The sequence below is a fragment of the Triturus cristatus genome, chromosome 10 (genome assembly GCF_964204655.1).
Source record: "Triturus cristatus chromosome 10, aTriCri1.1, whole genome shotgun sequence".
NCBI classification, from domain to species: domain Eukaryota; kingdom Metazoa; phylum Chordata; class Amphibia; order Caudata; family Salamandridae; genus Triturus; species Triturus cristatus.
This window is the reverse complement of record NC_140593.1, coordinates 29,582,748-29,606,905: the sequence shown is the minus strand read 5'-3', so window position 1 is coordinate 29,606,905 and position 24,158 is coordinate 29,582,748. Positions and strand designations below refer to the sequence as shown.

Sequence of the window (24,158 nt, the reverse complement as noted above, 5' to 3'; positions counted from 1 at the left end):
TATGAAATCCCTTTGGCAAGAGTGTGGTGTGACATACAAGTTCACCACACATTACCATCCCCAAGGAAACGGGTTGGTTGAGAGATTCAACCGAACCCTAAAATGCATGTTTATGGGCCTTGAGGGACCCATGAGGCGTAAGTGGGACGTCCTCTTACCATGCCTTCTCTTTGCGTACCGTGAGGTGCCACAGAAGTCTCTGGGGTTCAGTCCCTTTGAGCTTCTGTATGGCCACCCAGTACGAGGACCTCTTAGTCTGGTCAAGGAAGACTGGGAGCAATCTCCCAGGAAACCTCCCCAGAATGTATACAGTTACATGCTGGCCTTTCGGAACCAGACTAGGCGTTTCAGGCAACTTGCTGAGGCAAATCTGGAAGCCAGCCAGGAGGAAATGAAGTGGTGGTACGATCAGAATGCCACTCTGGTTGAGCTTAAACCTGGCCAAAAAGTATGTTTCCTGGCCCCTGTGGAGCCTTGTGCACTCAAGGACAAGTGGACAGGACCCTTTGAGATTGTGGAGCGCAAGAGTTCTGTCACCTACTTGGTGGACTTACAGTCTCCTGGGAACCCCTTAAGGGTCCTACATGTCAATCGACTAAAGCCCCACTTGGAGAGGTTCGAAGTGGGCATGCTCTTGGCCACAGATGATGGAACGGAGGAGTCCGAGCCTCTGCCTGACCTCCTGGTAGCCTCCGAGCTGGACGGGTCAGTGGATGGAGTTAGCCTCTCACCCACCCTGACCCCTGAGCAACAGGATGACTGCCGCCAACTGCTGGGGCAGTTTCCTGACCTGTTCTCCCTGATTCCTGGTATCACAGAATGGTGCGTCCATGATGTGGACACAGGAGACAGCTTACCTGTGAAGCACAAGGCTTACAGGGTAACTGACAGGGTCAGAGCCTGCATCAAAGAGGAGGTCTCAAAGATGCTTGCTCTAGGGGTGGTTGAGTCCTCCAGCAGTCCTTGGGCCAGCCCAGTGGTCTTGGTCCCAAAGGCTGCAGCGCCGGGTGCCACGCCCGAACTCCGGTTCTGTGTGGACTACCGAGGACTCAATTCAGTCACGAAGACTGACGCGCACCCCATCCCCAGAGCTGATGAGCTCATCGATCGGTTAGGGGCTGCACGGTAACTCAGCACGTTTGATTTAACGTCTGGGTACTGGCAGATCGCCTTGACTGATGGGGCCAAAGAGAGGTCCGCATTCTCCACACCAGATGGTCATTTCCAGTTCCGGGTTATGCCATTTTGGATGAAGAATGCCCCTGCCACCTTCCAGAGGTTGGTCAACCAGGTGTTGGCTGGACTGACCGAGTTCAGCGCCGCCTACCTGGATGACATCGCAGTGTTCAGTGGCACATGGAAAGAACACCTGCAACATCTCTAGGAAGTGTTGATGGTACTGCGCAAGGCAGGCCTCACGATCAAGGCAAGCAAGTGTCAGATCGGGCAGGGTTCCGTGGTGTACTTGGGACACCAAGTGGGGAGCAGCCAGGTGGTGCCCCTCCTACCCAAGATTGAAACCATCCTGGCTTGTGAGCCCCCAAGGACCCAGACGGAGGTGAGGGCCTTTTTAGGACTCACCGGGTACTACAGGAGGTTTGTCAAGGGGTATGGCAGCATTGTTGCCCCCTTGACAGAGCTGACTTCGAAGAAGCAGCCCAGAAAAGTGATATGGACTGACACCTGTCAGAAGGCTTTTGACACCCTGAAAACTGCCATGTGCACGGCGTCCGTGCTCCTGGCCCCTGACTTCTCCAAAGAATTCCTAGTGCAGACAGACGCATCAGAGCATGGTGTAGGGGCTGTTCTCTCACAGATGACTGAGGAGGGCTGGGACCAACCTGTAGCCTTCATAAGTAGGAGGTTACTTCCCCGGGAACAAAAGTGGAGTGCGATTGAGCGAGAAGCATTTGCTGTGGTCTGGGCATTGAAGAAGCTAAGACCCTACTTGTTTGGGTCTCACTTCCGGGTTCAAACGGACCACAGGCCCCTCAGATGGTTGATGCAGATGAGGGGTGAGAATCCTAAGTTGTTGATGTGGTCCATTTCCCTACAGGGGATGGATTTCACGGTGGAACATCTCCCCGGTACAGACCACGCCAACGCTGATGGTCTTTCCAGATTTTTCCGCCTTAGTGATGAAGATCTCCATGGGGTAGGGTAGTTCTCCCCACATTTCAGCTGGAGGGGACACGTGTTAGACCTGGCACCGTTGGCATGGGTCACCCTTCCATTTTTGTCTGTGCCTCAATGTGTTTTTGTGCTGGTGTTAGCTGCTCAGGGCACTGTGCCACTGCCATCCAGAGCCACGGTGCAAGTGCTCCCTATGGGAAAATGTATTATGTGAATTGACTTCCATGTTTGGCTTATTTGGTTTACTATCAGTCCCTAGTAGAGTGCACCAGGGGTGCCAAGGGCTTGTATATCCAAATCCTGCTAGTGGGCTTGCAGCACTGGTTGTGCCACCCACAGAAGCGGCGGGGTAAAATGTGTCTAAGGTCTGCCACTGCAGAACCTGCGTGCAGTCCGGTACTGTTGCGCTGACTGCGCAAGTGCACCCACTTGCCAGTCTCTAAACCTTCCCTTAACTACATATTAGTCACCCCTCTGGTAGGCCCAAGGGCAGGGTGCATTGTAGGCATAAGGTTGGACATGCCCTGATGTGTGTGGCATGACCTAATAGTGAATTACAGCCAGTTTAGTTTTTCACTATTGAAGGCTACCTGCTCTCCATAGGCCAGAATGGGCTGCTGGGATTGCTACACGCTGTAATCCCAGTGGACTCATAGAGCATGGTAGAAATTCATGTTTAGTATGCCTGAACTCAGGATAATAAAGTACATCTTTTAGGAAAGGTTATTTTAATATCCTGGGTTTGCAAATGCTACTTTTAGAAAGTTAGCCTTTGCGTGCCTAACCATCTCAGTCCACCTCTGCACGATGTGTGTGTTCTGCCTAGCGACAGTAAGGAGCAGGGCTGGGGAATTCCAGGAGACAGGCTGGCTGTCAGGTGGTGGGTAGAGAGATTACACCAGGATGGGTGGGAGGAGCACACCTTGACTCTTGAATAGACCTGTGCTCTGCCACCACAAAGCTGGCTCCGCCCCCTGTGGAGCGGCTGATGTCTCTGCCCTGCTGCTGAAAGGAAAGAGCAGAGTCACCACAACAAAGTGCTCCTGACTGAATAGAACTGGACTGGGATTAGGCAAAGGCCCCCCTGGCCTGTAAAGACAAAAGAAACTTGGTATAAATGTAGGAGCCTTGCTCCTAAGAAATCAGATCCTGATTGAACTACGACGAAACTCTGCCTGACCAGAAGGACCTGGAAGAAGCTGAAGGAGGAGTGACTTTCCCTGACCTGGGGGATTGGCCTGCAGTTGGTGCCTTGCTGAGAAAGGAGAGGAAAAGACTGAAAGAGACTTTTGCATTTTGTTTTTCAACTATCTCCAAGGGCTTGGAAGAAGAGCTTGCCCCCTGAACTGAGCCCCAGGACCATTGGGCTCTACCTGATCTCCACTCGCCTACCGCTGGACTGTGGTGTCCTTTCCCTCGCCGGAGCTGTGACCCTCGTGCCCCAGCCCCTCCTTGAGCCGTGACCAGGACTGCTTAGCCGCCCCCGCCTTGGGAAGAGCCTCGCTCGCTCTGAGCCGCTCCCCCTACGCTGTGCTGGGCTGCCCCCTGTCACCTCGCTCACCGGAGGCCCGCTGCGCACCTTCACCCTCCCGCCGGAATCGGTGTTGTGAGCATCTCCAAGCCCCGGACGGCCCGGACACAACCTGCGTGCCCGGCTGCCCCGCTTTGTTCACTCGCCACCTGCAACACCCCGCTCTTGCCGTGAGCCTGAAGATCAGACCCCCATCGTGAAGTGTGGGAGCCCCGGACGCCGCCCCGCCCTTCTGTCGAAGAGCCGCTGAAATCCCGCACCCACCTTCGCGTCAAGAAACAAGGTACTGTACTTACAAACTCGACCGCGAGCTCGCATCGGATCCAGGGTCCGCAACGTTCTGATTTCCCTGTCGTCTGCCGTGCGCTTCCCGGTCGCCGCCTCAGCACGGATTTCGCTGAGGCCCACAGTCACCTTGTGCCCGCTTAAGAACTTTCCATAACCAAGAGAAGTTTGCCGTACTTATGAGAATTGTGGCCCCATCAGTTTAACGTTACTGGGCCTTGTCTTGAATCTGCTGAATCTACATAAAAGCTTATTTTTTTATATACTTCCTGACTGGTGTCCGTTTGTGGTGCATGCAGGGGGTTTACTGTATGTCTAAATTGCGATTGCTTAACCGTGTACGCCTGAGACTTAGCCTAGACTGCTCGCGCCACGCACCTAGAGGGTGAGCAGGGGTTATTCTGGGTAGTCATCCTTCGCCCTGACAAGAAGTAAAGGGTCCCTGCTTGTTGTGGGTACATACCTGCGCCAACCAGAGCCCCCTGATTTCTAACATTGGTGGCAGCGGTGGGAATTAACGGATTTGCAGTTGTGGTTTGCATAGAGTGAATCACTGATCACCACGTAGTGAGAGCAGACCAGTAACGTAGCCACAGGTTGATTAACAGTTGTTGCTAAAAGAAGAATCTCCACGTTAAGAAGCCATGCCTAGCTCAGTCAATGGAGGAGGAGCATCCTCTATACTGTCTGGAATTGATGACATAGATTGGGAACAGGAGGCACTGAGGAAGTGCACAAATGAAGTCTTGAAAGGATATCTCTCCAAGTACAGAATTAAACAAGCTGGATTAGCCAACAAGGACCAGTACATCAAGGCGCTGAGGGCCTGGCATGAATCAAAGTTCCCAGAGAATGCACGGGAGGTGATACCCCCAGAAGGTGCTTCTGAGCCTGACAGGGGCCTGTCCCCAGAAGAGATTGCCGACAGGAGTGCTGCAAGAGCACACGAAGTGGAGATGGCAAAAATTCAAATGGAAATGGAAAGGCAACGGCTGGCCATGGAGCATGAGGTAAAAATGAGGGAGTTGGATCTCAAAGCCAAGAGTTTAGACCGCTCTCCCTCTGGTGGCAGCAATTTAACAGAGTCAAGGGTGCACATTCCTAAAGATGTAGTGAAAGAGTATTATAAATAGGATGATATTGGGCAGTGGTTCAGGGCCTATGGAGTAGCCATGTCCTCCCACCGGGTCCCTGAGAAAGATTGGGGAGCGGGGTTGTGGGGAAGGTTCCTGAGTGAGGGGGGGACACACTGCTGGATCTCCCTTCTGATATCAACACATCCTATCCACACATGAAGGAAGCTCTGATGACAAGGTATGCGTTAACTCCTGAATTGTACAGGCAGAGGTTTAGGGATTGCACCAAGAAACCTGGTACCACTTATGTAGAATATGTGACTTTTTTTTCCAGAGCGCTAGATGGTTGGGTGAAGGGTAGCAAAGTGAATGATTACCAAGGGCTGTTTGATTTAATTGCATGGGAGCACTTGTCGGATAATTGTTTTCCTGAGCTACGCCAGCACCTGATCGATAGCAAGCTGACTAACCCTAGGAAGCTTGCAGAGGAGGCGGACCGCTGGATCAGCACCAGGGTCCACAAGCGTCCCGTGGGAGGCCTCGCCAAAGGTGTTCAGGGTCCCCAGCAGAAGAGTGGGGGGGACAGGGGTAAACAGAGGGAGTTCTACAGAGGGCCCCAAAGTAATTCCCAAGGGAACCAAGGGAAAGGTTCTCAGCCACCCCCACCCCCGAAGCAGGCCGGGGCCCCGACAGGTAACCCTGTTCAAAGAGGGCCCCCCAGATGTTACAAGTGTAACAACCTGGGGCACTATTCCATGGATCCCAAGTGCCCCATGTATGGTAAACCAGCACCCTCTGGTGCTCCACCCCCCAAGCAGGTAGCTAGTGTAGCCTTTGGGAGGGAGGTAGATGTCCAAAGGGAGGGGGTTCCCGTACAGATGACCCTAGTCTCATTAGGAGACAGTGAAATGGTCGCTGAGGCCCAACTGCCCCCCAATACTCAAAAGTATGGGCAGTGGGTGACCATAAATGGCAAGAGGGTGGGGGCTCTTAGAGATACAGGAGCCAGTGTGACTGCTGTCAAGCAACACCTGGTGTCTCAAGAGCAGGTGGACCCACACGCATTCTGCCGTGTTGTCAACGCTGACAACACCGAGAGTCAGTGTCCAATGGCTCAAGTTCCCTTTGAGTGGGGGGGGGTCTCTGGTACTCTGCAAGTCGCTGTGAGAACTGCCATGCCTGTTGATTGTCTCCTAGGAAATGATTTGGAGAGCTCCCCTTGGGAAAAGGTGGAGAAGACAACTCACCTGCGGATGGTGGGTTTGCCTGATTGGGCGTGCGTGACCACCCGGTCAATGGCAGCCAGTAGGGGTGTTGAAGGGACCCTGGAGCCTGAGGGAGAGGCCCAGGAACCGGCCTTAGGGAGAGGGCACAGGAGGCATGGGAATCCGGCTCCTGAAGTTCCCACGGCCCAGGAGGAAGCAGACCTTGAGGGGGATGCCCTGGAGCCTACCGGGGAACAGATAGCCGAACTGGGGGACCTGCCTGAGCTGACCCATTGGCAGCAAGAAGGGGGCCCCACCAGGGAGGAATTCTGCAGGGAGCAGAAGGAGTGCCCCTCTCTACTGGGTATGCGGCAGCAGGCTGCAGCCCAGGCCAATGGTGATCAGTCCGGTACTCACTTGATCTACTGGGAGAACGACCTCCTATACTCAGAGCCTCAGGTTGCTGAACCTGGGTCAGCCCGTGCGCTGGTGGTACCCCAGAAGTTCAGAGCCTTCCTACTGGGGCTGGCTCACGACGTTCCGTTAGCAGGGCATTTGGGGCAGGACAAGACCTTTGAAAGGCTTGTCACCCACTTCTATTGGCCTCAAATGCGCAGGAGTTCTGACACTCACTGCAGGACATGCCAGACTTGCCAGGCAAGTGGCAAGAGTGGAAGGAAGCTGAAAGCTCCACTCCAACCTTTCCCTGTGGTCAGTACCCCATTCCTGCGAGTGGGGATTGACATTGTGGGGCCACTGGACCCCAAGACAGTATGGGCAACAGGTTTATCCTGGTCTTGGTGGACCATGCCACCCGGTACCCTGAAGCCATCCCTCTGAGGACAGTGACGGCCCCCGTGGTGGGACGGGCACTGATGGGAATTTTCTCACGAGTAGGATTCCCTCTAGAGGTGGTGTCTGACAGGGGGACCAATTTCATATCGAAATATATGAAATCCCTTTGGCAAGAGTGTGGTGTGACATACAAGTTCACCACACCTTACCATCCCCAAGGAAACGGGTTGGTTGAGAGATTCAACCGAACCCTAAAAGGCATGATTATGGGCCTTGAGGGACCCATAAGGCGTAAGTGGGACGTCCTCTTACCATGCCTTCTCTTTGCGTACCGTGAGGTGCCACAGAAATCTCTAGGGTTCAGTCCCTTTGAGCTTTTCTATGGTCACCCGGTGAGAGGACCTCTGAGTCTGGACAAGGAAGGCTGGGAGCAACCTCCCAGGAAACGCCCCCAGGATGTATATAGCTACATGCTGGCCTTCAGGAACCAGACTAGGCGTTTCAGGCAACTCGCTGAAGCGAATAGGGAAGCCAGCCCGGAGGAGATGAAGCCGTGGTACGACCAGAATGCCACACTGGTTTTTTCAGTTGTTTATGGATGATGTATTTTTGGGTGAAATTGTTGAGCAGACTAATTTGTATGCTGAACAGTTTTTGAGGGACAACAGTGAAAAACTTAGGCCCCTCTCTAAAGCTACCCGGTGGACTCCCACAAATTTGTCAGAAATGACGAAGTTTTTGGGTTTGACTTTATTGATGGGTTTGATAAGGAAGCCGTCTATGGCTTCATATTGGTCTACCAGTCCCCTGATGGCAACGGCCATATTTCCTGCAGTTATGACTCGTGATCGGTATTTGCTTTTGCTACGGATGCTGCATTTTGTTGATAATTCTTTGGCGTTGCCACAAGATCACCCTGACTGTGACCATCTTTTTAAGATTCGGCCTGTTCTTGATAACTTTGTAGATCGATTTTCAGAGATCTATACTCCAGGGAAAGAAATATCTATTGATGAGTCTTTGGTCTTGTTCAAGGGTCGTTTGTTTTTTAGGCAGTACATCCCTAGCAAGAGGGCATGCTATGGAATTAAGCTGTATATGTTGTCTGAGAGTAGGACAGGATATGTTTTTAATTTCCGTGTGTACACTGGTAGAGATTCCACTATCGACCCCCCTGGTTGTCCGTCCACTTTTGGAGTTTCTGAGAAAATTGTGTGGGATCTTGCAAGAGGACTGTTTAACAGAGGCCACTATTTGTACCTTGATAACCTCTACACTGCTGTGCAATTGTTTAAGGAATTGTTCAAAGTGGACACTTTTGTTTGTGGCACAATCCGCTCTAACAGTAAAGGTTATCCAAAACAGCTTGTTTGCAGAAATGTCTGAGGGGACAGTGCAGTTCCTTGTGTAGTGATGAACTACTAGCTGTGAAATTTGTGGACAGGAAGGATGTGTACATGCTGACTACCATCCATGATGAGAGTACTTCACCTGTGGCTGTTTGGGGTCAGATTTCTGAAGTGCGCAAACCTGTGTGCATTCTAGACTACAATAAGCACATGGGTGGTGTTGATAGAGTAGATCAGAGGTTGGAACCTTACACTGCTATTCATAAGGCTTACGTTTGGTAGAAGAAGTTGGCCATCCATCTCTTTAATTTAGCAACTTTCAATGCTTTTGTTGTGTTCAAGGAGTGTTCTCCTGCATCAAAGTTGACCTGGTCTCCCGGTAAAAATGGTGCCTCACTTGTGTGGGAGGCCCAAGTACCTGCGAAAGGCAAGGGCTCAGAATGTAGTGAGGCGACATCAAAATTGCCTATCTCTAAACTACCTGGTTTTGCAAGGGGGTTTACTTGGGTTTTTGGCCCCGTGCTCGGTGGCCATCTAGGGAAACCTACCAAACCCACACATTTCTGAAAACTAGACACTTCATTTTGGGCCCTTGCCTGTCGTGGGTACTTGGGCCTCCCACACAAGTGAGGCACCATTTTTACCGGGAGACCCGGGGGAACGCTGGGTGGTAGGAAATTTGAGTGAGCCCGGTGATGCGACAACTTTCCCACACAAAAATGTGTGAAAAAAGTGATTTTTTCAGCTAAAATTGAGGTTTGCAGGGGTTTCTGGGTAAGGAAACATTGGGGGATCCACACAAGCCATACCCCCCAGGAAGCCCCCGGGTATCTAGCTTTCAGAAATGTATAAGTTTGCTAGGTTTCCCAAGGTGCCCGCAGACCTAGGGTTAAAAAACTAGAGCTAGGCACTTTGCCAAAAAAGGGTAATTTTTCACTGCGATATTGAGGTGTGACCACGTTGCGTTTTGTGCCGTTTCCTGTCGCGGGCACTAGGCTGACCTGGACAAGTGAGGTACTGTTTTTCTCGTCAGACTTTGGGGAACGCGGGGTGGGTGGAAATTTGTGGATCCACACAGATTCCGGAACTTTCCACTACCGAAATGTGGGGAAAATGTGGTTTTTTTGACAATTGTTTACGTTTGCAAGGGATTCTGGATAACAGACCATGGTGGGAGGCAGTCAAGTCACCCCATCCTGGATTCCCCTGGGTGTCTAGTTTTCAAAAATGTATAGCATTACTAGGTTTCCCAAGGTGCCCGCAGAGCTAGGGTTCAAAAACTAGTGCTAGGCACTTTGCCAAAAAAGGGTAATTTTTCACTGCGATATTGAGGTGTGACCACGTTGAGTTTTGTGCCGTTCCCTGTCACGGGCACTAGGCCGACCCGCACAAGTGAGGTACCATTTTTCTTGTAAGACTTTGGGGAATGCTGGGTGGATGGAAATTTGTGGATCCACGCAGATTCCGGATCTTTCCACCACAGAAATGTGGGGAAAATGTGTTTTTTTTGACAATTTGTTTTGTTTGCAAGGGATTCTGGGTAACAGACCCTGGTGGGAGACAGTCAAGTCACCCCATCCTGGATTCCCCTGGGTTTCTAGTTTTCAAAAATGTATAGGTTTGCTAGGTTTCCCAAGGTACCCGCAGAGCTAGGGTTCAAAAACTACAGCTAGGGACTTTGCCAAAAAAGGGTCATTTTCCACTGCGAAAATGAGGTGTGACCATGTTGCGTTTTGCGCCGTTTCCTGTCACGGGCACTAGGCCGACCCGCACAAGTGAGGTACCTTTTTTCTCGTAAGACTTTGGGGAATGCGGGGTGTGTGGAAATTTGTGGATCAACGCAGATTCCGGAACTTTCCACCAGAGAAATGTGGGGAAAATGTGTTTGTTTTTACAATTTTTTAAGTTTGCAAGGGATTCTGGGTAACAGACCCTGGTGGGAGGTAGTCAAGTCTCCCCATCCTGGATTCCCCTGGGTGTCTAGTTATAAAAAATTTATTGGTTTGCTAGGTTTCCCAAGGTGCCCGCAGAGCTAGGGTTCAAAAACTAGAGCTAGGCAATTTGCCAAAAAAGGGTCATTTTTCACTACGATATTGAGGTGTGACCACGTTGCGTTTTGTGCCGTTTACTGTCACGGGCACTAGGCCGACCCGCACAAGTGAGGTACCATTTTTCTCGTAAGACTTTGGGGAACGCGGGGTGGGTGGAAATTTGTGGATCCATGCAGATTCCAGAACTTTCCACCACAGAAATATGGAAAAAATATGTTTTTTTTATAATTATTTAGGTTTGCAAGGGATTCTGGTTTACAGACCCTGGTGGGAGGCAGTCAAGTCACCCCATCCTGGATTCCCCCTGGTGTGTAGTTTTCAAAAATGTATAGGTTTTCTAGGTTTCCTAAGGGGCCCACAGAGCTAGGGTTCAAAAACTACAGCTAGACACTTTGCCAAAAAAGTGTCATTTTTCACTGCGAAATTGAGGTGTGACCACGTTGCGTTTTGTGCCGATTCCTGTCGCGGGCACTAGGCCGACCCACACAAGTGAGGTACTATTTTTCTCGTAAGACTTTGGGGAACGCGAGGTGGGTGGAAATTTGTGGATCCACGCAGATTCCAGAACTTTCCACCACAGAAATGTGGGTAAAATGTGTTTTTTTGGACAATTTTTTAGGTTTGCAAGGGATTTTGGGTAACAGAACCTGGTGGGAGGCAGTCAAGTCACCCCATCCTGGTCCCCTGGGTGTCTAGTTTTCAAAAATGTATAGGTTTGCAACATTTCACTAGGTGCTGGCAAAGCTAGTGTTCAAAAACTACAGCTAGACACTTCGCAAAAAAAGGGTACATTTTCATTGTGAAAATATGTTGTGTTCATGTTGGGTTTTGAGCCATTTCCTTTCATGAGCACTATGCCTACCCACACAAGTGAGGTACCATTTTTATTGGGAGACTTGGGGTAATTCAGATTTGTAAAGCAACTGTTATTACCTATTGATTTTTTATGCATTTCTGCCACCCAAATGAAGGACTTTGTGAAAAAATAAGTCATTTTGAAAAATGACCGATAATTCTCATGCTAGTATGAGTATTCCCAATTTCGAAAATGTGCAAATATGTACTGTTTCTAAACTCCTTAATTTGTTCCCATTTCAGAAATACATAGGTGTCTTTCATATCGATTTTTCCATGTACACATTTTCCCACAATAATTGCTATATACCCGGAACATAATAAAAAACCATTCCAAATTGCTGCTCAGCTTTTGACTCTGGGATCGTCGGGTTCTTGGTGAACCTACAAGTCCTATATATCCCCACAACCAGGAAGGTCCAGCGGATGTAACAGTATATTGCTTTCAAAGAGCTGTCATAATTAGAAGAAGTTACAGGTAAAAATGTTGACCCAAAAGGCTGGTTTTTTTCAGCTAATTTTAATTTTTTCCTATATTTAACTGTTAGTTTCTATAAAGAAACCTTGATGGAACTACACAAATGACCCCTTGCTGAATTGTCTACTTTTCAAAAATGTATAGCTTTGCAGGATCCATTATTGCTTTCAGACCCATTTCTACCATTAACTAGAAGGAGGTTCAAAGCACAAAAAATAGCAAAAATAGGCTATGTCCAAGAAAAATGCCAAAATTGTGTAAAAAATGTTGGTTTTCTGACAAAAGTCTGTCATTCCCTAAAAGCTGTGAAAATGGTGATTTCAGCCCCATAAACCCTTTTTTGATACCATTTGCAGAGAAAAACCCAGACGCTTTCATTTGCTTTCCGTTTTTCCCATTTTTATTTGAAAGGCCGTTTCCTTGAGCGCCAGGGGGGGGTGAAAAACTCGAGTAAGAATGGCGCGCTTGTCTCAGTAGCTTCCTCATTAGTTTCATTAAGGTCCTTGCGGGCTTCCTCAGGGAAGGTGTTATATGTAGTGAATATTTTTTGGTGGAAGTAGTCTGCAATAACGTTGCATCTCTCAACAGAGCTGTGAGGTGTTGTGAGTGTTCTCACCAGGGATGAGAGCTCTTGAAGCGTGGCGTATAATTCCATGGAGGAGTTTTTTGCCATATCAATTCTCTCTCTGTAGTACATGGAGCGCCTCTTTTTGAGGAGGGAATGGTATTTGTTCTGAGCTGTTTTGTAAGCTTCTTTCACTTCTTTGGAGAAGCCAATTCTCCATTTCCGTTCTATGTGCTTGCAACCCTGTTTGGTGGTTCTAAGCTCCTCGTTAAACCAGGGTGCTGATTTAGACCCTCTCTCAGGAGTCTTAGTGGTCCATAGGGCTGCATCATGGAGCGCCTCTGTTATTCATTTGTTAATTGCAGTATTTGCCAAATTGGCATAATTATGCAATAGCGGTGGTGTTTTCTGAAGTTCTTTGGAGAAGCTCTTGTGGTTAAACATGGACCAGTTTCTGCATGGGCGAGTGGGTTCAGCGTTTTCCATAGGGCGTTGTTTAGGTAAAGGTATACAGAATTCAATGAGGTGATAATCGGACCATGGGACAGGGACAGGTTGTTTTACTACAAGCCCCGTGTGGTTCGAGAAAATAGGGTCAAGCAGGTGGCCTGCGTGGTGTGTTGGCGCGGCAGATTTGAATTCGAGCTGTATGCTGGTAAGTTCCTTGCATAAGGTTTGTGCCTCGGTTTTGAGGTGGTCAACAATGTAGAGATTGAGATCACCTAGAACTATGAGATTATTGTATTTCAGCGCCAACTGGGTTACCAGATCCATAAGATTATTTATGAAATCATTGGGTGGTTCTGGTGGGCAATAGATTAGGAGACCATTCGTTATGGTCCCATTGGCTCTGCTTAACCTTTCCATTCGCCCGTCGGGTAACGGCTGTTGCGAGCACTACCTCTGTAGTGCTGCGCACGTCCGTTGGCCGAGCGGCCCCGCCCATAATTAAACACCCGCACCGCGGCGGATTTTATGCCACGGTCAACGGGTTAAGCTAAAGAGGGCTGCCTCCATGTTGACTAGTAGAGATTTATCGAGTGTGCACTTGATAAATGGATGGAAAATTATAGCTATTCCGCCTCCGCGTTTTAGGGTGCGGTCTTGTCTCAGCATGCAATAGTTGTTAGGTAGTGCCTCAAGTATGTCAGGGGCAGAGTCTTGGTTGAGCCAGGTTTCTGTGAGAAACAGGGCCTCAGGCTGGTGGTCTGTGAGATAGTCATAGATTTCTGTCTTATGTTTAGCGAGTGATCTACAGTTAATGAGGGTGAGCTTCATGTGGGCTTGTTGAGGGATGGCACTTTTCTCAGTGTGAACCTGTTGCTACTGCCTCTGTTGACAAAATTTCACTAGGGGATGCAAATTCCCTCACCCTCTTGAAAACCTAAAGTTGAGGAGCTGCGGATGAGAAAAACCTCCACCACACTGCAGTTGACAGAGTTTTGTCTGAACTCCACGTTCCATGTGGAATGTGCTGTGAGAAAAACTCTGCAAATTCTCCAGCCTTGCAGAATTTATCACCCACCCTAGTAGTGAGGTCCTGAAGACGAGAAGTTTCGTGACCAATGTGGATTGGTGTATGAGCTACAAAAAAATTGTGTACAAAGCCGGGGATGTCCTAAGAAATTCAACAAAGTGTAGGGAGTTTGGAGACAAGTCATGGATAACATGCTCTGATGAGGAAGGTGGTCAGGTACGCAGGGCGAGTCTGGGCTGCATCAAAATTGGATTTATAATACAATGTACTGTTACTCTCTGAAGTATCTGTTTCTTTTTACCATTGGGCCCTTTACGACTGACTTGGAGATATTAGGGAGTGATACTGCATCAAGTGATGTAATAAACCCTCAAGTTCATGTTGCCTTTGTTGTGGTAGGGTGTCTGCTTTCCACCCAGTTGTATAAAAATAAAAAAAAGATACTTTCAAAAGTACAAAAAGCATAAACAACAGTAGCAAACAAACTCCAGCCAAGCCTTGTAATAAGTTTAGCTCCACACAAGGCCTCTCACAGTTGTGCAATACACTCCCATAGAAAATAATGTGAGCAGAGACGCAATAAAACACCCAGTAGAAAAAGAATTTTAAAATAATTACATTATGTTTACTTTTAAATTATGTTCATATGTGTGTATGTGTCTTAAAAAGTATACACAATCAATAATTACATTTGTAATTAGTTTAACAAATAACAGTAATTTAAAAAAAAATATTCAACATTTAAAAAAAAAACATTAATTAAACCGTATTTGTGATTAATTTTACTAAATAGTAACTGAAAATAAAATTGCTAGTTTGTTTCTTTTCTTTAATGTTTGTTAAAAATTAATATTTATTAATATTACATTTGGAAATGGTGAATAACCAAATGTAGGAAATTCACAAATGAGAAAATCCACATGTTCAAGTTAACTCATTGTAGCAAATTTCTCTTTTTGGCATTTCACCATTTCCGAGTGTATGTTTACTATATAGGGCCTTATTGCGATGTCGGTAAGTCTTCCTTCCGCCCGACTTGGTCCTGGGACCGACCAACACCCGGTCAGTGGTCCCACCCCCCTAATTAGTGTGCGACTGAACACTGTTCAGTCACATTCCTACATTTCACTATAGGTGCATGCATAATGGCTGTAAACCGTCTCTAATGCATGCTCCCAAGGGTAAATGAGGGGTGTGCTTCATCCCTGCACCATTGTTGGTCCCTGTATGGGGTGCAGGGATCAACAAGGCCCTCAACCAGAGGCTGCACACCCAAGGGGGCCCTGTAGTGGGCCTCCAAAACACTTTCTGACATGGTTTCCATGTCAGAGAGGCCGGCATGGAAACCATGCTGAAAACTGTGCATCATTATCTCAAGGGTGGAAAGGCCCGCTTTTGAGATTCCTGGTGGGATTCAGACTAGCCGTCGAAAGCCAGCCAGAATGAGCAGCTGGATTACTATCTGACCACCTAGAACCAAAACCGAGCTTTCCATTACGATGAGGCTTGTAAAGGCTCTGACCGATCGGCCCCATAGTGTAGAGTTATGTTTCCCCACTCCATGAAGCATGGAGGAAGAGCCTCATTTTTTAAAGTAGAAAGTTACAACCAATAATTTTTCACATATAGGCGGAAATCTTCACCACTGGGTGGATATTTCCCCATGGTAAAGTAGAGTGAAATTTAAAAAAAATATATTCAACTTTAAAAAACATCTAAAACATATTTCCATGGTAACTGTTAAGGTAACTTAAAATTAAATATGAATTTTCTCAGTAGAACAACATAAAGTAATACTACAGCACAAATAGGATAATTTTTAACTAAATATATAATAATTGAAATATATTAAATATAACATAGATTTATTTTCATAGATTTAATTTTTAAAAATCCTACCTAAAGTGACATGTTTATATTTATTTATTATGTAGTTAAATATTACCCAAAATTATATACAAAATTAATATAAATATATTCATTTTTTAAACACCTAAAGTTACATGTATTATTACATTTAAACAAATGTTAAACTATTTTATATTAATACAAAATAAATTGTGCACCTTTGATATAGTTTTTTTCTGTAATATCTCAAAAACTACTGAAGAAATTGACACCAAGGGGCATATTAGCAACGAGGCGATATAAAAGGATCTCCGCTTTTGCGTCCGTTTTCAGACGAAAAGCGGTGATAATTTTATCGCCTAATTAGCAAGGTCACGCTATCACGTGAAACCTTGCATTAGCGCCCATATTCTTAACGCCCAGCTTTGCATCTCTAATGAGATGAAAAGTGGGCGTTCCTGACCTGACATGACTGGAGAAATGTCTGTTATCGCTACTTTCCTTACGCCTGCTTCAGGACTGACTTAGCCATGATATCCTATGGAAGGTGGATATCATGGCTAAGTATGTGAGGCCCTATCGTCAAGTTAACGCCAAACTTCGTGAGATTATCGCTGGGTCTCCAGCGATAATCTCATGTTTGGCAGTTAGCGCTAGGATTTTTATCGCTTTTGAGATAAGCCTTGCTAATAGCACGCTATCTCAGTGATAAAAATCCACATTAGCCGGCGATAATTATCCTAGCGCTAAGTGCGCTTAGCGATAATTATCGCCGGTTGTTGCTGATATGCCCCCAAATAACCAAAAGGACTTTTTCTGGAGAAAGTTTCCATGGAAAAAGTGTTTTTTGACCTGTCTAAATCTCTGGCGCAGGTTGAAAAAGCTTCACAAAATGTTCCCTCAAAAATGTTCCCCTTGGTTATATTGTACATGGAAATTTATGGGGTGATCTGTCAAGCAGGGGCTAAGAAAAAGGGTGGCAAAAAAGTGTGTTTCCCGTGATAATTCCAATAGGGATATTGAACATGACTACAGCCCAAGCCGCTGGACGGAATTACACCAAATTTGCCAGAAAGGTAGCTCTAGGTCCAGAAAGAGCCCTTTTTGTTATTTGGTGTAAATCCATTCAGTAGTCTTTGAGATATTGATGTAAAAACAAATTTGTGTATCCAGAGGCACAAATCCTTCTGGCCTATTTTGCAATGAGTCGCAAATTCACGTACCAACAGGAATGCTGTGATTGGCTGGCCGCAACCTGTATAGAAAGTTCCGGCCACCATGTTATGTAACAGGACACGGTCTCTGGAAGCTGAAATTAAACAATGAGAGTGATAGAAGGGGTCAGGGTACAAGTGCCCTGACCCAATGGGTGGAATACAGGGTGTTTGTGGGACCACTTATGTGTACAACACATGGGAAAATGGTTTGTAGTGTGAAATTACATATATAATTATGAAAATTAAAAATACATTAATTTATTTTAACAGTATTTGCTGTATAGTGTTATTTTACGCCCCTGCCTCTATTATTTCTATAGGAGTGTTGCAGTGCCAGTAGTTGACTGTGCGTGGTGCTGGGTTTACTCTAGGTCTGTGAATAGCAATGGCCTTACTCTTTTGAGGGTTAATGCTTGTCCCTCCCTAAACCCAGCCTTGAGCCTCCCTTAGCTCCACCTTAACCCTCTCTAGTCCCCTCTCAGTTTGTAGTAAGTATTCCCCATTTTCCAGTAACTGCTCCCTGCCCCTAATCCACATTTACAACAAAAACATAGATGTATGTTTATGGAGATCCCCTCTAACGAGATAGAGGTCTCGGTATTTCAATAATGGGAGCGACCGAGACGTAGGCCTCTGCATGTAGGTTGGTGAATAGTGCTTTGTATTATGTGAGCAGCACTATTGTTTGTGCTACAAAATACAGCTTGTGAATTTGCCTAAATTTACCTGAGTATCAACATCTTTGCCTGAACTTTGATATTTTCCTAAGCCCCTCCTCGGCCCCTTCTGTCTCTCCTAGTTTATCTCTCCTGTTTGTTTGATACTATAGGTGTTTGCTTCTCCCCCTCTAATTCAAACCTCTGTATTTTTTTAACTTCACCTCTGTCTCATGCTCACATGTATAGATGATCTAATGGGGAGTATAGTGGCATAGGTGGTTATGGATGGGAGACAGAAGAGATAAAACATAAATGTAGAGAAAGGCAGACAATGTAGAGAGTAGGAGAGCACAAAATATAGAGACAGAGTAGCAGAATGTAAGAGAAACAGGGAGAATTGGGAGAAGAAAGGGAAGACAACATTGGATAGAGGAAACAAAAGAGCCAAATGGAGACAAAGCAGTGTAGGAAGAGAGAGAGTAAAAGGAATGAAAACATGGAGATGGATGGATTCAGACAGAGAGAACTAGGGGAAAGAGAAAGAGAGTAGGAAGGACAGAGTATGAAGGAGTAGAGAGACAGAGAGAGAGAGATTGGCCGACAGACTGACAAAGACACACATAAAAAAGATGATTTGCAAGGAGGGGACAGAAGGAAGAAGAGAGACCACACTGCACAGAGCAAACATAAAGGTACAGAGAGTGCTCTGTGCTGACAGGGGAAGATGGTCTAGTAAGTGATCCATGATCCTGAAAACTGAAAGAAAGGAAGAGAAGGACTTTCACTGAGGGGTAGAGAGAGGGCCGTCACCATCATTAGTGTCGCCCAGTGCAACAATTGTTGCTTGGCTCCATCATAACTTCTTCTTCATTCCCTCTCTGCCACCTGCCAATGGTGCCCCCATCTCACCTTAGCCCCCAACTGACATGTATTTATTTTATAGCGCTAATCATCCCAAAGAAGACTGTCCTAGTGCTTTAAATTACATACAGAGAGCCTTAAAAGTGTGTAAATCTATGAATAGGCAATGTTACTTAGAACAATAATGACTAAAAGATGTAGGAGTCACATGTCATCCTCAGTGGTAGTGTTGGAATGTAGTTTATCAGTAGGTGTAGGTGGGTCCCTACCACTAGTAATAATTCCACAATCACAATGTAATGTCCAGTCAAGGTCTGAAAAGATGATCCCCTTGATCAACCCTTGTAAGCTGGCTACGAGCATGGAGGCCTAACTTAGGAGACAGGAGTGTACAGTATTTAAAAACACCAATATGTTAAATAAGTAAGCGACATCACACAATAAAAATCCAACACCAATTTATAAATATAGGAAATACTTTTATGATTAAAATGACACAAAAAAAAGAAAAATACAATGTAGGAAACCAGAGACATTGATCTTTAAAGAATAAACACTTTCTAATGCCTAAAAGCTAAAAGCACCATTTTGGGAGTTCCGGTTGTGCTTAACCGGGACAAAGTCAAAGTTTCAGGCCAACCACGATCGCCTGTATACACTTAGCGGTAGTGCCCTGGCAAGTTTTTACCTTCTGACTACCTTACTTTTTAGGAGCTTTTTCTCTCGACATCGAGCAAGGAACCTTGTCAGGCCGGGTTTGACAGATGTTTGGCTCAGCGTGATCTATAGGTCATCTCCTGGAAGTCCTGTCAAGGACAAAAAGCTCCTGAGCTTCAGTGGGGCAATTGTGAATCTCAGGCCGGGTCGTAATTTGACGTCTCCGGCTTGACTACCGTCAATGGGTTGGTCACCTTAATGGAGATTTTTTCCAAAATTCTCTAATCTTCTCCAAACATCTGGATCTTCTTCCAGAATGACCATTTGGGTTCTGAAGGGTAAAAACACAAATCCAAGGTTACAGAAGCTCTGAGTTGCTCCTTGGGATGTTGTTACTATGTTTCCCACAATGCACCTGGCCAAATCCTTTAAAGTCCAGCTGAAGGTAGTCAACTGGTTTCTTCTTGCTGGAGATGATGCAAGTGGATCTCTTTTAACATGTTGTGTTCTTGGGTGATAAGCCGGGGTCACCCCTAATCAATGGATGGCAGAGTGCCACCCTCAGGTATGACCACTTCCTCCAAAGTGTGGCATATTCTTGACCCAGAAACACTATTCCTTTAAAATCCAAAATGGAGAAATTATCCACTGGAGGTTAAAATCTGGCTAAGCCAACCCACTGGCATGGCTAAGTTTCCTTAACACTTCCCTTCAAGTCCCTCTGCTAAATAAATTAGTGGGGCTCCTGTCTGGCTCGGAGTACAGGGAGTGGGTCTGAGCTTGTGCCCTGTCCTAACTGTCATTCCCTCTTTGAAGACCACTTTAGCTACTCAATGGCCACCCTGCCTTTTGCTCTGCAGCTTGCAGATCTCCTCCTACCAGATTACCTATGTCTCGATGTCGGCTACTTCACACTTAATCAGAGAAGCTTGGCTTAGCCTGTCAAAGGATGGTCAATCAGGAGAGACTGCTGGAAGGCAGGTTTTTATTACATCGGAAAACATAGTTCTATAACTTATTTTCTGTGATAGTTATAATAAATCTAACCATGGCAAGTTGTTGGATTTATTCTAGCAATCATTTTAATATTTTGAAGTACATTTTTAACTTGCTTCTATCAATAGCAGTTGGAGCCCATGGGCTACAATGGGAATACATGAAATTAGCAGTTTTTTCCTCACCTGGGCATATAAAACATCCCTTATATAATGTTCCTGCTTATAGTTGTCAGGCACCCTACCCCTGGGGCACCCTACCCCTGGGGCACCTATGGGTGACTTTTGGGGTAACATATGTAAAAGTAAGCCAGTTTGAGACTTTAGAAATACCTTTAATTCCAAAGTCGAATTTGCATATAATTTACTTTTAAAGGCAGCCCATAAAGCAGAGCTGCCTTTAAAATGACAGCAGACAACACAGCAAAGCACACTCAAGTGCATCAGCTCTGCTGGGCCTCTAAACCTACATGCCCTACTATATACTAGGGGCTTTCAGGTTGTTTTTCATATTAATTGCATTTTCACCTAATTACCATGTACATTTTATACAGACTACTGGCCCTGGGTCTGGTTCGCATGGCCCAGGGCACAATCAGAGTGAGTTACCACCAGTATCAATCAAACAATGGGGGTGACCGGGATAAAAAGGATGACTTTCTCACAGGTAGGCATTACATTTTATAGTCATTTCCATGGAGAAACGAAGGGGCCCAAATATATGATGTTGTTGACCTCTCCTCCAGTGTTTGCATACCTTAGGCTGCCTTGCACCAATGCAAACACACTTGCACCAATATGCAAGGGAGTTCAGGTGATGCCAAACTTAGGTTTTATACTGGAAGGGTTCCATTCCAGCACAAAATTCTATATTTGACAAAGTATGACCCTTTACAGCTTTGTATGTGTGTTGCACTGTGCAGCACGTATGTAAAGTTCGAAAGGTTCGGAGAAAAGAAATCTTTTTTTAAACTTTACATCTGCCTCATGGATGCGTAATTTATTTATGTCAATTCTTTCATATCAACGTTAGTAGATAGAAATCAAAATATATGGGTGAGTGCATGGGAAAGTTCATGTGCTACCCATGGTATGCCTCCTTTCCTAATGCAGAGTGCTTCTTTGTGTTACTTAGGGTTACTGTCCAGTGCAAATTAGTATTTGTGCTGGAAAGTTAGCCCCAAAACAATAGTTTGCATCAGGTTCACAACAAGTTTGTGATGAAAACCAGGCACAAAGTCATTTTAAATCTGCCCATAAATGTAACGTATGATTGAGGAGTCAAGCTAATAAAATTGCATTGCTCCCCACAGGATGCCTTTTAAGCAATGGTGGAGTAACAAAGGATTGAGAGCAAGAAAACAATTAGGTTCTAAATCTCTGCCTTTCAATTCTCATGTAAGACGTTGAGGCCGGTTCATAGCTCAATGCGTCATATCTTAAGGATTGTCACTTTTGAACTCCAAGTATCAGAACGATCAATGTGATAAAAAAAATAATCCAATACACTATCTACATAAAATATTAATCTGTGATCTGCATGTCACATGTTGTGCTTTGCAGCAGGAACATTAACTCTCTATGCTACTATTTCATGGGTCAAAATTCTGAAAGATAAATCTTAGATCACTCCAAGTGCATTAATCACCAGAGTTATCATGCTGTTGTAAATACCCCCTGAAAATGCTGCTCACACAAATATCTCTGCAGGATGCTCTTATCTCAGTTCAGCCTGCCATGCAGAGGGCACCTCCTTGACATTGGCACCTAGTGTGATTGTACCAGTCGCAGCAGCTCAAAGCAAGCACTGGCTTGGGAGAATGGAGGGAGAGAGGGAATAATAGAAAAAGAGATGTGGTTTAATTGATGACCATGGACTAATTCTAGCTTTGGCAGATCCTGAAATTATATTATCATTCTGTTCTCATAACTTTATTTCCATGTGACTGACATGGTGAACATATGTAAAGTGAATATTTCAAATGAAGAGGGTTATTTGCCAAAGTAGCTTACACTGATGAGCAAATTACACAACTTCTCATTTGGGTCTTTGAAAAGGATCATTGGTTGGCACACAGTGCTTTATCACCTACCGCTCTTGTTGGTAATCTCTCCTTCTGAGCAGAGGGTGCAGTCATAGCAGCAGACAGGTTTCCCTTTTACAGGGACTTTCCTGTATCCAGGAGGACAACTCTCACTGCACACTGAGGAAGGGACCTGGAGAGCAAGAGATGGAGTTGTGTGAGACATCAACAGGGAAGAAACAAAGGGCACATGTGGAATTATCACACATCTTGAGGACTGAGAAAGAATTGGTATTGTTTGTCATGTGAGAGATCAGAGAAGGAAGAAATAAGGGGCTGATGTCATAGGTTCAGTGAGAGGTATTCAGGGAGTGAAAAATGCGAGAATGTAATTGCATCAGTGTGAGGGAATCCAGGGATTAGGAGATGCAGAGAAGATGTGATGACATCAGTGTGAGGGATCCTAGGGAGAAAGAGATGTGGGCACATGTGACAGCATCAGTTTGAAGAGTCCAGGGAGTGAGAGATGTAGGGCACATATGATAACAACACTGTTAGTGAACCAGGGTGGTATAGCTGTGAGGCACATGTGATAGCATCAGTGTGAGGAATCCATGGAGGAGGAGATGCAGGGCAGATGTGATAGCATCAGTGTGAGGGATCCATGGAGGAGGAGATGCAGGGCAGATGTGATAGCATCAGTGTGAGGGATCCATGGAGGAGGAGATGCAGGGCAGATGTGATAGCATCAGTGTGAGGGATCCATGGAGGAGGAGATGCAGGGCAGATGTGATAGCATCAGTGTGAGGAATCCATGGAGGAGGAGATGCAGGGCAGATGTGATAGCATCAGTGTGAGGGATCCATGGAGGAGGAGATGCAGGGCACATGTGATAGCATCAGTGTGAGGAATCCATGGAGGAGGAGATGCAGGGCAGATGTGATAGCATCAGTGTGAGGGATCCATGGAGGAGGAGATGCAGGGCAGCTGTGATTGGATCAGTACAAGGGTTTAAGGGAGGAAGAGATGCAGGGCAGATGTGATAGCATCAGTGTCGGGGATCCAGGTAGTGAGAGATGTGTGGTACATGTCATAATAATATCAGTGTGAGGGATCCAGGGAGTGAGAGATGCTGGGCAGTTGTGATACTATCAGTGTGAGGGTCCAAAGAGATTGAGATGTGAGGAAGATGTGATAACTCAGTGTGAGGAATCCGATGGGAAGAGAGGCAGAGCAGATGTGATAATGTTAGTGTGGGAGATCCAGAAATAAATATAGCATACGCCAGAAATTCACTGTTGAGTTTGACTGTAAAACATAGAAGTATCCAGGCCTCGAAAGTAGTACAATTGCAGGACCATGAGGGCCGCCCGCCTGTGTGGGGCAGCGTTACAGCAGCATACAAAGCAGCAGGAAAGAAGATTGGGAAAAGTTGATCCTGAGACAATTTGTGGAGGGCCAGGCATACTAACTGGGGAAAGTATAAATCTGCTATGTCCAACTGTGACCTGCCCTCTAGTGGGTCAGCACCCAAATATTAGTGAAGAGAATCTTCCAAATGATCATACTGGGGCCTTTCATTCATCCTTCACTGATTATTTTAAATTCTCAAAGAAGATCAAGGATAGTAAAATTGTCTCCGGGATTCAAACAAAAATGAACAGAGGTACAACACCAATAGAACTAAGCTGTGTAAAATCAGTTCTAACAACACCTATTTTCCAACAACATTTTGGGGGAGTCTCAACGAAAAAATATACAGGTGTTGGAACAAGCCCAAAAAAGCCATCTAAAGTAAGCAACGCAGCCTCTACTCAGGTTGTAAAAGCCCAGGTTCATGCTCCCTGTACCTCAGGTGTAACATTTAAGTCTAGAAATATCGACAGTAGGACCAGGAATTGGACAATGGCAACCACTAATAATAGCAACGGATCAGTAAAAAAGTCTGAAAATGTTGATAATGAGGGTGTATTCTCAGATAGAGCGTAATTGGACTTAAGTCTAGTGATTAATATTACATCTGGCACTGAGACAACCACAGGTGATGATGTATTCCTGCCTTCCCTTATATTGTCACCAGGCAAATCAGTCTAATCC

General features: G+C 46.0%; 1 protein-coding gene across 1 annotated transcript in view; it reads right to left on the bottom strand.

Annotated features, from left to right (window-relative positions):
* Window positions 1-24,158, bottom strand: part of LOC146788754 (vomeronasal type-2 receptor 26-like) — a 789,631-nt gene that overhangs the window by 51,460 nt on the left and 714,013 nt on the right. The window contains exon 4 of the mRNA XM_085630963.1: window positions 22,131-22,254. Coding sequence (XP_085487089.1) covers window positions 22,131-22,254 — 124 coding nt within the window. The remainder of the gene's footprint in view (window positions 1-22,130; window positions 22,255-24,158) is intronic.